At 34.0% G+C, this 13789-nt stretch overlaps 1 protein-coding gene across 1 annotated transcript; it reads left to right on the forward strand.

The window, feature by feature from the left end:
* The first annotated feature begins 450 nt into the window (after positions 1-450).
* Positions 451-12126, forward strand: NTS (neurotensin). Its single transcript, XM_010975084.3, has 4 exons — positions 451-919; positions 3162-3223; positions 8839-9063; positions 11348-12126. Exons 1-4 carry the CDS (start codon positions 847-849, stop codon positions 11498-11500), a joined length of 513 nt encoding a protein of 170 aa, XP_010973386.1. The 5' UTR covers positions 451-846; the 3' UTR covers positions 11501-12126.
* The last annotated feature ends 1663 nt before the right edge of the window (positions 12127-13789 follow it).

The following is a 13789-nucleotide window of genomic DNA, read 5'->3' on the forward strand; positions in this document are numbered from 1 at the left end:
GGCATTCAGCCATAAGTAAGCATACATAATTCAGTCATCTTTCCAGTGACTTAAAATAAAGACTTGTCAATTTGTTTAGAAATAATACTCTGTTCCTTACAGCTAGCAGCCTCTTTTTTTCTAATACTGATTTTCTTTCCTTTCTCTAAATTCTTTTGCTTAACCTGATATTATAACTAATTCTCTGTTTATCTTCCACTTCTTTCTTCTTCTAGCATATATTATCTAAGACCTATATTAGTCCCTAGACCACAAAATACTTGTTCAAAAGTGTGGGTTATCAGAAAAGAATCCTAACTCTCTAAGAACATCCAAATCTAAAGAATTACTGATTTCAGGCAACCATTCCGGAGATTTTACTTATATTAGAAATAACAGATCTCATGCTTCAGAAAATCAAAATGCCAACTTCTTAGAAGTCAGAGAATGAGAGGAAATGGGGAAAGAGGAGTCCTGGAAGTTCTTTTTCAGTATGCTGTATATGGAATTGCTTTTGAATGACTCCTGCTGTGCGTCAGAAATCCGGAGCTGCAGGGGCAATTAGAGAAGATGTCACTTTCACTGGAGGTTCAGAAGTGGGGGAGAGAGTGAGGGGTAAAGAAGAAGGGGAGGAGGAAGTGGGGAGAGGAAGGGGGGATGGAGATGAAGGGCACATCCTGAAGAGATAATCCCTGTGTACTCGTGACATCATCCCCTGCATATATATGTATATATAGGGCATGGTCAAAGCATCTCTCACAGCTCAGTCACTTCCAAAGTCAGCTGAAGGCAGGAGGCAGTGCTAGAGAGCCCCCTTCAGCCTGTCTCTGGCGTTTATGAACTTGGCTTGCTAGAAAGCTCAAGGAGATGATGGCAGGAATGAAAATTCAGCTGGTGTGCATGATCCTCCTGGCTTTCAGCTCCTGGAGTCTGTGCTCAGGTAAGCTCAGCTCATTTCACAACTCCCTGAAGTGATTTCTTTTTTCATTTCTGCAGTGTGTTGCTACTTACATGAACGTATCCAGGGAAAAGAATTTCTCCCTTATTCTGGGTTTGATTTTAGTGATAGCAACTGGATATTTTCTTTCTCTGTCTTTATGATCATAAGCACTAAAAGATTTCTTTTTCCTTTCTAAATCTGTGAAGTAATAAAAGGGATTTCAATGAAACACTTTATGTTCCCATTTGCAATATAAGCACTAAAGAAAAAAAAACATGTAAAACTTAAATTAGGCTGGTCATTATTTAACAAGTACAGATGTGGTGCCTGTCAAAATGCAAGCCCATAATTAAAAGTGATTCCATTTGAAATATTTTATCTCATCCTCATTGATTCTCTTAGGCTGCAGTGGCTTCTCCCTCCCCCAAATTATTTTTTTAACTATGTGCGTATTAAGATAATAAAGCGAAAACTGATGTTTAATGAATAAAGTGTTATTTGTAGGAAATTTTTTCCAGAAAAATACAAAAAAAAAAATCCCAAATCCTTTTAAAGAATACGTTTTATATAACCTTTCTCTGTGGCAAATAAACATACTATTAATTTGTTTTCTTGCATGGCATTTAAGTTGATTCAGAATATAATTATCATTCTTATATTAATAAAAGTTATTTACCTGTAGAGTATTTTGCATGTGATAATTAAGAAGAAGCCATGCATTGCTAAACATTTATCAATAGCTCACCTTGACAATAAGATTTAAACTTAGAAGAGTAACATGAAATATTATAATGACTGTAATATGCTCCAATTAATGTTTGAAAAATAATTGAGTGATCACATCAAAGTGAAAAAGAAACAGAAGAGAGATGCAGCAAAAGTCATTTAACCTGCTTTATACTGCTATAGCTTGTAAAGGTGACACTGAAATGCTTAATTGAAACTCCTGCTATGATTTTATTTAAATTATGAAATCAAATCTAGCAGGAAACTATAAATGTTATTTAACATAAAATTTCATCTCTTTTGATCATTAGAAAAAGATCTTGAACTTCTAAATTTTGCAAATGTTTTGATGAGATAAATACCGAATTTTCCACAATTATGATTTTATCTAATAGTCACATAAGGTTGAAGGTATACTTAGAGTATATGAAAAAAACTGATTATTTATTAAATACAGTGTTTATTAACTATTGAAACTTCTTGCTGTTATAAGCCAACATGTATGGGGATTTTTTTGTATACATTTTTCATACATGGTTAAAGGAATAGTCTTTCCTTTTGAAAAATAGATGGTGCCTCTAAGAAATAGAAGAACATCTCTGGTATAATTTAGTTCTTAGGTACAATTTAACAAAAGTGACACTTTTTTTTAATCAGAGGTGTAGTGCAAGGAAGAAAGAGTCATTTTAACTTCTGCTTTGTTTTACAATCTATAGGTCAGCGAGGATGAATTAACTCATCTTCTTGCAGTGGTCTATAACTTTATTTCTATTATCTTATAGTATTTCATCAGTTTTTCGTCTCTGTAAAACATTCATCAGTGGAAACTGGAAAGAATATTCTAAAAAAAATGAGAAATCCATTTTCAACATTATAGTACACGTATTGATGGACAACTCCACTTTTGCTTAAACAATTTCTTTAATAGACTGTGATAAAATTGCTAAATGCACATAATTCTAATTTCTTGTTTAAAGTATAAAAACAAATCTTTTAAATTGTGTTTTGTAAAACAGCATCTTAAATTAATCTCAGTGTCTTTCTTAGTCTAAAATTATCAATGAGCATTTATTTTTGGTCTTGTCTTGAAAACGTCCCTTGTACTTACCTTTTCATTATATTGATATTGTTTTTAAAAATATCAATATGCATATATTCTATATATGTAAACTATTGCTGGTAAAAATTAACCAGGATACATGATAAAATATCTATTATATAATATAATCATTTTTTAATATTTAGATACAGAGATTAAACTATTTCAAATCATCAGTAGCTCTCTTAACATAAAATCATGTGCTTATTTTCTTAAAAGTGCTTCTATTATTTTATCCTGTTAACCTAAAATTAAACTATAATTATTTTTTCCTAAATATTATTTTAGGGAGGATAAAACATAGGAAAGAGAATAAATTTCTAAGACAAAATTTTTTTGAGATTAATCTTAAATCTTTAGGTTACAATATATGATATGTGATTATATCGTAAACATGTGGTTTTTGATTTTACTCAGATTCAGAAGAGGAAATGAAGGCATTAGAAGCAGATTTATTGACCAATGTGCATACATCAAAGGTAACTTCTTTTTTTTTTTCAGACTAAAGACTGAGAAACATAGGAGCTCTAATTACAAACATGGTGTCCTTTTCCTATAGTAATGACTTCCTATTGAAACTGAAAAGTTCATTGGAAGGCATTTCCTTTTTTGGGAAACTTTTCCTTAAGTTCAAAGGACTTAAGGGTGTTGATGTGACAGGGAAAGAAATTATAGTGACTATCAATCACCATATTGCAGATTTAATTAAGTAGTCACATATTATTTATGTGAACATGAAAATGTGTTTCTAAAACTCCATTTCTGTTCCAATCACATTTTGTATGATGGAAGGTATGTTGGCCTTGAGTCAAACACATAAATGAAAACTGAGTGACATTCTTGCCTTTTTTGTTATATTGGGGGAAGGGAAATGGAGTTCCTAAGTTAAAAATGAAAGTCCGTGAAATCCCTGGATGAAATGTGGTAGAAAGTAAAGAACAATAAACTGACAAACAGAAGCCTTGCGACCTAACCCTGCAACTGTGACTTGTGAACTATTTGATCTTAAGCAAGGGGGTTAGTTAACATTGCTACCTTTGTTTCCTTATGTTTAAATGCTGGGGTTGGAGTTCATTATCTCCTGGACATTTGCATTAAGTCCAGCCCCGGATTCCAGTTCTCTTCATAACACTGAAGTATTATCAGTACATGATTGTTTTTATTGAATCAAGTAAAACTTTGTACTGGACCCTATTACTCCTCTCTTAGGGTCTTGAAACCAAGTTTCCTAGACACCAACGTGTATCTAGGAATAGAACTGAATTAGAATATACTGATTACCATGCTACCTCACAATATTGATTTACGTGGCATGAGTTAATCAGTGTGCATCTAAATGTAGAATTAGAGAACAATTCTCTAATTCTCAAAGAGAAGCATATTTTGAGATGAGGGAGTCACTTGGTGCAGTCACGGTCGTAACACCCATATCAAGTCTGAGGACTCAACAAATGCTATGGTAAGAAAGTAAATGCTCAAAACTCCTGTCTAATTTTTGAAGGAACACTTCAATTCAGTCTTCTGTTCCCTAGTTGGATGAGCATGTGTGAGGTGCAACAACCCCTAGTATGTAAGTAGACTTATGTTCGCTAGTGGGTATGAAGGGGAAATGCCCACTTGTGTGTGTGTTTTTGAGCCTTTGGCATTATTATCTGAAAGCTAACAGAGAGGTTTTCTCCTCTGGTCCTTAAAAGACATTTGGGGAAAATTTAAGCACACGTATATTTCCACAATTGCCAGATCTATAAAATTTAAACACATGGAAACCAAATTCTACCATAATTTGGTAGGTTTCCCGTCAAGAATGATCAAATTTTGTTCAGTCATTAAAACTCAAGGACCAAATATATTTAATCTTAAGATAACAGAGCCTTTGTTTAATACTCAATCATAATAGCAGTGGCTACAATCACTTCAACTTAAGCATAGGAAGACAAGTGAAGTCAATAGTCTGTTTCGGAAAACAGGGCAGATTAGAATGCCTTCATGCCTTGGTAGAGAGTTTGCCTCTATGATTGCCAGTTTACACTGACACATGAAGGTCCTCAATGATCTCCAGAATGTGGTATGGTGTGGGGAGTGTTAGCTACTTTGCAAAAATGTGGGAGTAGAGGTTATGATTCCCTCCCTGGCCAAGACACTGCAAGGGAAAAACAATTCTAGTGTCTGAGGTGGTTTACTTTTATTCTTAAGGGAAATACATACTAGAGCATAGGCATAATAAAATATTTCTCTTTCATTCAGTCATGAGATATATCTCTAAAACAGATCACGGAGGAAAAATTGAATCCCACTGCCTCCCTTTCATTGAAAGAAGTAAAATACAGACTCTGATGAGGAAGCAACCAAAAACATAATGATGCCAATTTTGCTGCTAGGATGGGAGCCAGAAGTTCATTTCTTATTTTTTATTTTACTTTTTTTTACAAAACTACTATCACTTATTTCTCTGTGATTCAATGAGTTTTTGGTGTGTGTAGAGTTCTATGCAAATGAAAACTCTGAACTTTTGACCACTTTAACCAAACTACTATTTTTAAGAATCTAAGAGAATATTTGATGCTGGTATAACTCCATTATTAAAAGCTTCAGAATACTTCAGCTTCCTTCTTTCCACTCTTCAGGTAAAATATGTGAGCAATTTCCATTTTAAAGTAAAACTTTAGATATTGAAAGATTAATGTGGAAATTAGTCACAGAGGGCCAAGGAAGGTTCCAAAGCCTGCACAGAGGAAGATAAAGAAATTGTTTCTTACAATATAATTCTCTTTGTTACCAATGCTAGTGCTTTGGTATAGTTTTATCAAGAAGAACTTCATCAGTATGCTTTCTTCAGGCTCTCAAAAAGCTGTTGGAATGTTGTCATTTCCTATGAGCAAATTCAATACCTTGTATACAGTAAGAGTTTAATAAATATTTATGAATTAACAATGGGAATCTAGGATATATTACTAGCGCTTACCTTTTGTATTCCATATAAAAACTTCAGGGGTCCACTGAAGATAATGAATTATTTTTAGTTAGGTGAAATGCTCTAATTCACCATGAATTTACCAATTCACCATGAATTTACCAATTCACCAATTTAAATGCTTGTAATACACTTGAGTTCAGTGTATTACAGGGAGTGAACATTAGTCACATAAATTAATCACATAAATTAAATTTCAATTACAGAAATTGAAATTTGACTAGGATCTTATTCCGTATTAGAAAAATTAATCAAAAAGAATAAGTAAGAGCCATAAATGTTCTTGTTTTCCTTAATTTGAAAACAAGAGAAGACAATAATTCAAAATTTCTTATCTATAGGCTTAGGTCTATTATAAACATTTATATAAAGTAATTTAAGAAATAAGAATGTTTACTGTGAAAGAAAAATTATTCATGACACTTGTTAAAGATAGCAAGGAAGACTTTACTCTACAGGAACTATTGCAATAGGGATTTTGCAAAGATCAGGCTCAACTCCAAAGACAACAAGGACAAGTTGGGGATTTACAGCAGCCAAAGAGCAAGGTGAGGGGTCAGTATATGGAAAATTACCAAGAAGAAACATTAAGTCTAGGAGGATTCTTGCTAGAAGCTCAACAGAATTCTGAAATCGAGGGTGGAAGTTTAATCAAATATTTGACCAGATATCTAGGGTAATCAGATACCAAGGGTGACATATATTTATGTTCTCAAATACATGTCTATTTAGGCATTCTATGGAGAAGAGTGCTGTCTCTGCTGCGCTTCCAAAGTATGACAGGGTCTAATGTGACATTAAATAAGAGTACTGAGTGATGTAGTGACTATTCTGACAGAAGGGAACGAGATGATTTACTCAGTTTCCTCATCCAAAAAATAATTGGACAGCACAAGTCCTGACAGATATTTTATAAATAAAGCACTTTATGGTTGATTAGTTTGGGGGAACATTGGATATTATTTTGGCACAATTGCAACAAAAGTTACAATGAATATTTACAAATAAAAAGCTCTGGGGATACCTACATTCAAGAAGCCTTTAAATTTCCTTTAAATTCAAGTTTTCCAACTTACTTGGCAGTGAAACCCCTTTTTAAAAACAATGAGAGCAGAATTAGTATTCTAAGGAAAACACTTTAGAAAACACTCAATCAGATCAAAGCTCTAAAGAGCTTTCCAAATGTAAAATTGCTGTATCCCATTAATTGGTAAGACGTAAGGTATTGTTGCCACACGATGGAGCATGTTGCCTCTAAGTTTCCCATAGCAGAAACATTCCCGCAATGGCTGATAATCATATTCAAGGGGCATAGTTGAAAGGATTTCCAAACTGGTTGAAAATATTATAGTGAATATCTTTGTACTCTCAGACTTTCATGGCCCTAGGATAAAATCTTAATCAAAGGGTAGGCACATTTACAGTTTTAATACATAGTGCCAAAACACCTTTCAAGAAGTTATAACAATGTATATTCAGACTAACAAATATTTAGAAGAGAAAGTGTCTGTTTCTCCATATCCCCATAAGTACATGGAGTGTACTTATATTTTTTAAAGTCTTCAGATCTGATGGTAGCCAAGATGAACATCACTCTATGTATTTCTATTACATATTTCTTCTTTGATGAGTGATTCTGTGACATATCTGCTCATATTACTTATCTGAGGTTTAACATTTTTTCAGTTTTTTTTTTAAATTGAGGCATTCACCATTTTCTTTTTGAAGAACTCCACCTGTGTTAAGTATATTAACATTTTGTGGCAGCTTTTACAATATATCTTGCTTTTGATTTTAGTGCCAGGTATTAATTTCCCAGAGAGATAATTTACACAATGATGTATTTAAAATCATCTTTTTCTTTATGGATTCTGGTTTGGATATTTGCTTAATGATATTTTCCTAAATGTATAAAACAAATTCTATATACTTACATACTTTCGTATTTACTCCTATTTAACCCATCTGGATATTACTTGCAATATGTCAATAAAGGTTATAACTAGCTCTAAATCCAGATTTCCCCAGCCAACTGTCCCAAGAAGTTCAAATGCAAACTTTGTTCTATGCTTTTCACTCATATGTTCTTAGATCAGTTTTTCGACATTCTGTTCTCTTTTGTTGAGTCTTATATTTAATCTTGCTCTATGAATTCACTCTGATTACTGCAGCTTTAAAATACATCTTAATACCCATAGACTAAGTCCCTTCCCATTACATTTTTATTTTTCTAAATCTTCTTAATTCCCGCACATTCATACTTGCAAACTAACTTTATAATTATTTTGCTACATCCCTTCCTCTAATTTCCAGTCTCCCCACATTTTCCAAATTGGAACTTAGATTTGCAACTGCATCGCATTTGCAGAATAATTCAGAGAATTGACACCAATAGAATTGATACTATTGCTATTGAGTCTTTTCATCACTCTATGGTTATTCAAAAAAAAAAAACTTCTTTATGTTCTTTGGAAAGAATTTCTGCTTTTATTCATCTATGCCCTTGGAGATGTTTGCTAATTTGTGTTGATTATTTTACATTTAGGTTCTCGTAAAATTGGCACATGGGAAAGACGTCAGTTATGGTAATAATGGTTTCAGATAAGATCGTATTAGGAAAGGGTGGCTATTTTAGAAAATATTATAAATTTCAATAAGTAAATTAATCAGCTGTGATGCTGCCTGTGACAACCGTTAGTGTGTGAAATGGGTCAGTGGTCTCAGCCACTGTAATCGTCCCGGCCTGTGAGTGTCATCTTGGTCTCTGCTCCATTGGGCACTGAACTGAAGTATAATAGAGATTGGCACTTTTAATATTTTCATCTGTGACATATACATATATATTTATGCCTTTCTACTTACTGTCATTTCTGTTTTCTTACTTTGCTCACGTATGCGTACATGTTTGGGTATAACTTCATTGCATTGTTTAAATAAAGGGTATGAAGCATTGATGCTATTCAACTTTGTGATATGAAGTTACTAAGCTAATAATAGTGCTCTTTGTCAGACTACAGTAACAATTAGATTCTAGAATGTAATGGCTTAGAGCAATAAAAATGCATTTCTTACTCATGTAGCAACAGATTTTAACCGTAATAATTATTTGTCTCTGTACTTCAGATCAGTAAAGCAGGTATTCCCTCTTGGAAGATGACCCTGCTAAATGTTTGCAGTCTTATAAACAACCTGAACAGCCAAGCCGAGGAAACAGGAGAGTTTCATGAAGAGGAGCTTATTACCAGAAGGAAATTTCCCACTGCCTTAGATGGCTTTAGTTTGGAAGCAATGTTGACAATATACCAGCTCCGAAAAATCTGTCACAGCAGGGCCTTTCAACACTGGGAGGTAAAGCAAAACAGAATATGAAATGATTATGGTTATACTAGTTAGCTCTCATTTGTACTGATTTTTTTTTTTAATCTTGACAATTATCGTAACAGGAAGACTTACAAATACTAGAGCATAATAAACCATGTGTTTTGGTTAACATTCCTTCAGATCTTCAAAGTGTCCTCCAAATACTCGGAGTTTAGCAAAATATTTTTTCTTCGGTCTTAAAAGGGGGATATATCTTAAGGCTGATTTGAGCCACATGCTTTTATTGTGCTTAAATGGGTGGCATGCTTAGGCAATTTTTTTTTTTTTTGGTGGTGGTGGCAGTGGTGGCATGCCTGAATTTTGAATTCTCTGTATTTCTCAGAAACGCTAAGTCATGTGTATTTATTTATAAACAAACACAGAACACAAAAGGTTCCATTTGTATTTAAACATATTAGGCAAATAAAACTCGAATGATATATATATATTTCTATTTTAATTGAATATGTGCATTGTGGATTTCAGTTATCTTCAGAAACTAAACTAGGTCCACTACGGCTAACACAGCCAAATTTCATTATACAGAACTACGACAAAGGATGAATCAGTTGTATTAAACACCACACTGGTGACTCACCACCATTGGCTTGGAAATGTTTGTTTGGAGGAGAAAAGAGAAATGAAAATGATTTAAAAAAAAAAAAAAAGAAGAAGAAGAAATGTAAAAAAATTTTCCCAACAAGAGAAACATTTCTTTCAGATTAACCCCCTAAGAGAGATTTGCTTCCTGTTTTATATTCTGCGCTTACACCAACGCTGGGGATCTGGGGGCCTGAGGCTGCCTTCCCTGCTAATATAACAAAACAATCTCTATAGCACACTATCACAGAGATACCCCGTGGAAAAGAGGAAATGCAATGCAGAACTTCTAGGGTTGATTCTAATTTGTAAACAATAAAGTTTTTTTAAAAAACCCAGAAAAGCCAGCCTTAATTTTTCTTGCTGGACTGTTTATCTCTTAATTACAATTCCAGCTAAATGGTTTTCTCTTTATTAAGTCAATAAAACTTTAACAAATGCTCATTTTAACACGGGAAAATGTCAATTATGTGCTGTTTATCCGGGAAAAAACTCAATAAACTATTATGCAGGCAAACCAGATGCACATAAGATTAAAACTTTTGCTATTTTAAATGTTATTGAGTGATTTAAAATAAAATGATAATAGTATTCAGAGCCTAGGACAACTAATTACAGACTACACGCACACAGAGAAAGAAAAGACTAAGAAACAGATTGTCTGACAGTAGCTATTTTTCCTTTTCTGCAGTTGAATAGCTGTGGGTTGAAATAAAGTACTTGTGATACAATTCAATTCAATGCATATGGATTATGGTTAAAAACTTAATCTCCTGCCAGTATTGGTTATAGTCACCCCAAAGTTTAGAAGACAATCACAAGTGTAAATACAATTCTTGTCTTGGGCATTGATTTTTAAAAAATTTTATGTAGACCATGTGCAAAACTCTGGAAAGAGTTCTTAAATATTTTATGCCTGTTGCAAATGATCAGAACAGTACTGTCAGAAAAAAAAAAAGCGTTTGGAACTGATTTTAGAATGGGGCATACTCAATACAGTAGCCAAAATTCTACATGTAAATTAACTCCCTTGAGTTTTTGAATGTGAACTAGCTTTTAATGACCAATTATTAAGCTCCATAATCTAAGGATCTTTACCATTTACATGGAGCTTTCAGGTGTGTTAATTTCTACCTCTGAGTAAGTAGGCAGAACGGACCCCACTCTGTGACTGAGAAGCATTATCTTTAGAATGGTTTTCAAGTCAAGTCAGTAATTAACTGAACTGAATATAAAATTCTATGGACCTCTGAGGCCAAACTTGGCTTACTAGATTCTAAACTCTATATTTGTTTGGTTTATGTTATATGTCCATAATATTTTGGTCTATCCTCGGTTCAAGCCTAAAAAATACTCAGTTATATTAGGTGTGCTCCTTCAGTTGGAGGTATTAATATATGATCTTGACAAATAAAGAAAAATTTTTAAAAAGGCTAGCCAGATGAACTAGGAAGAACACTGAACAGAGAATTAGAAAAATCATGTTCTTATCCTATCTCAGCCACTGAATGGCCACCAGTCCTCGGGCAAAGCACTTAATTACTTTAAACCTCATATATCTTATCTACACATGTCTTATTGTCTGAATAGCAAATGAATTAAAATGTAGAAAAATACTCTGAAATGGAATATGTGATGCATATGTAAGTTTCATTCATATTCTATCTTGCAGTTAATTCAAGAAGATGTGCTTGATAGTGGAAATGTCAAAAATGAAAAGGAAGAAGTTATAAAGAGAAAAATTCCTTACATTCTGAAACGGCAGCTGTATGAGAATAAACCTAGGAGACCCTACATACTCAAAAGAGGTTCTTACTACTACTGAGAGGCTAAATGTTTTCTTTACACATGATTGTGATTTATCACCCTTAACTAAATATCAAAATATATTTGTGTGAGAATGTGGCAGAACACAATTATCTTGTCTCTTCTATAATTGTGGTTTATTTGATGTGACTTTTCTGCATTAATATAAATTGGACTAAATGTTTTCAAATAAATCTAGATCTTGAGCATGAAGTGTTGTGTATAATTGGAGTAAATATTAATTAAGTCACATATAGAATGTTTTTGTAATTTTGCAAAGCACTTAATGGGTTGTTGAACCAGTTAAAATGTTTGACATTCTAAACCAAATTATGAGAGATTATAACAGAGTCTTATGGCAAAGTCTAGCCCATATGTCATTAACCCAAAACAAAGTAATAGCACCTGTTTTATTATCTCACTGAATGTTTTATTAAATTGAGAGAAATATGCGCTCTTTTCCAAGAGTCACTCATGAATCACTCAGATATGGGGAAGTTAACAGTAGTAAAATAAGACCATCTTAAAAGAATGATGAATGAATTATTGTTAATTATGCCTGTCTTAATGACCTTCAACTGAATTTGTTTCTTCTGTTAAATGAACTTAATGGCTAATTAAAAAAAACAAAACCCAAGCCATCAGAATCATGTTTCTTTGCAGATTTACTTGCATTAGAAGAGTTACCTTTTACTGATTATTTCCCCCCTCACATCCAGTAAGTGATAGCTTTATTTGTAACCTCACTGAGGAATCTGTGTGATGAATATTTTTCCTAATTGGGAGAACATTCTTGAGGCAAAAGGAATACTTGAAATAACCCCTCATAAATTTCCTTTAGGACCGTACATACAGTCTCATAAGCCCTCACAACCTTTCTGTCCCACCATTAGTCGTGGCCTCCTAGACCCCCACTCTTACAGGGGGCCTTGGAAGACATCTCTTTACAGCGTTGCAGTCTGGTCCTGTAGTCATCTGTGAAGGAAGGTATCAGGATTTGAGCTATCCTGGAGTTGAGGAGTTTTGAAAATTCTGTCTTCTTGATGAGATTGCCCCACCCCTAGGCTACACCACACTTAGTAGGATTTAAGTGTAGCCCACCAATCTTGTAGTTTTTCTAGTAAAACCTTGACTTCTCACAACCACCTCCCCACCATCTTTTACAATCCTATCAGCTTCAACATTAAAAAGTGCCCAAAGCAGCACTGATCCTAAGAAGGAAATTATTTCATAGTGATTAAGAGTGTCTACTCAGAGTCAGAATGCCCAGATTTAGCTCCACTATTACTAGTAATCTTAGACAACGTATCTAACCTCTAAATTTCTTCAACTACAAAATGTGGGGCCTAGGGGAGGATAAAATGATCTGACACTATGTAAAATGCTTAGGATGGTGTCTGGAATATATTAATAACACACTAAAGTTCTGGCCACTTTCACACCATTTTTCCCTTCTCTTTCAAAAACTACAGATCATAGCACAATTTCATGTCCTAACCTGCTGTGTTTTGAACAACTGCGGATCTCCTAATCCCTTGCTTCATTCATTTTCCTTGAGGACCTCCACATACATGTGCAAGATTCCTTCTCAGTTCCTGACCTCTTCCAATAATAAACATTTTATCCATTTCATCTCACTCCATCACTTCCATGGTCGTACCACAGAATTTCTCACTACCAATAAATTCAACCTCTCTGAAATCTCAGTTTCAAGCACTCTATTCTCTACACATCATCTTCTCTTTCTAGGTCACATAACACATCACTTTCACTCTAAAATGTATGATCCCATCTAATCCATTGTCCCCTCCTCTTTTTACTCTTCCCCTTCTAATCATGCCCTCACTTTACACTTCACTTGGCTTAGAGTCCATGGTCCAAAAGAAAGTCACTCCCTGTTACTGTCAACTTCCTGTCCTTCTACCTTCTGAGCCCGTGGAAACACTAGTTGTGACACTGAAATCCCTCCCAATTCTGACCTCCCCTCAGAATCTGAACACAGCTGGAGAAATGCACCCAAACTTGTTGAAGACTCACGCTTAAAATTTATGACCACAACTCTCAAGTGGATCCTTAGTACCGCCCAATAGTCCTACTACATTTGCCTGAAAAATGCTGCCTCTAATTCTCACTGATGATTATTTTATATCTTCACTTCTTCCTTGAATTGCAACACTCATCATTCTCCTCACTTTGAGCAGATGACTTTCTATTTCACCAGAAATTTAAAGCAATAAAAAGAAAATTGCATCATTTCTCTGTGACTGAACATAACAACCACCTGCATTTACCCCTCACTCTTTTCCAC

This window comes from Camelus dromedarius, chromosome 11 (genome assembly GCF_036321535.1).
Source record: "Camelus dromedarius isolate mCamDro1 chromosome 11, mCamDro1.pat, whole genome shotgun sequence".
Lineage (NCBI taxonomy): Eukaryota > Metazoa > Chordata > Mammalia > Artiodactyla > Camelidae > Camelus > Camelus dromedarius.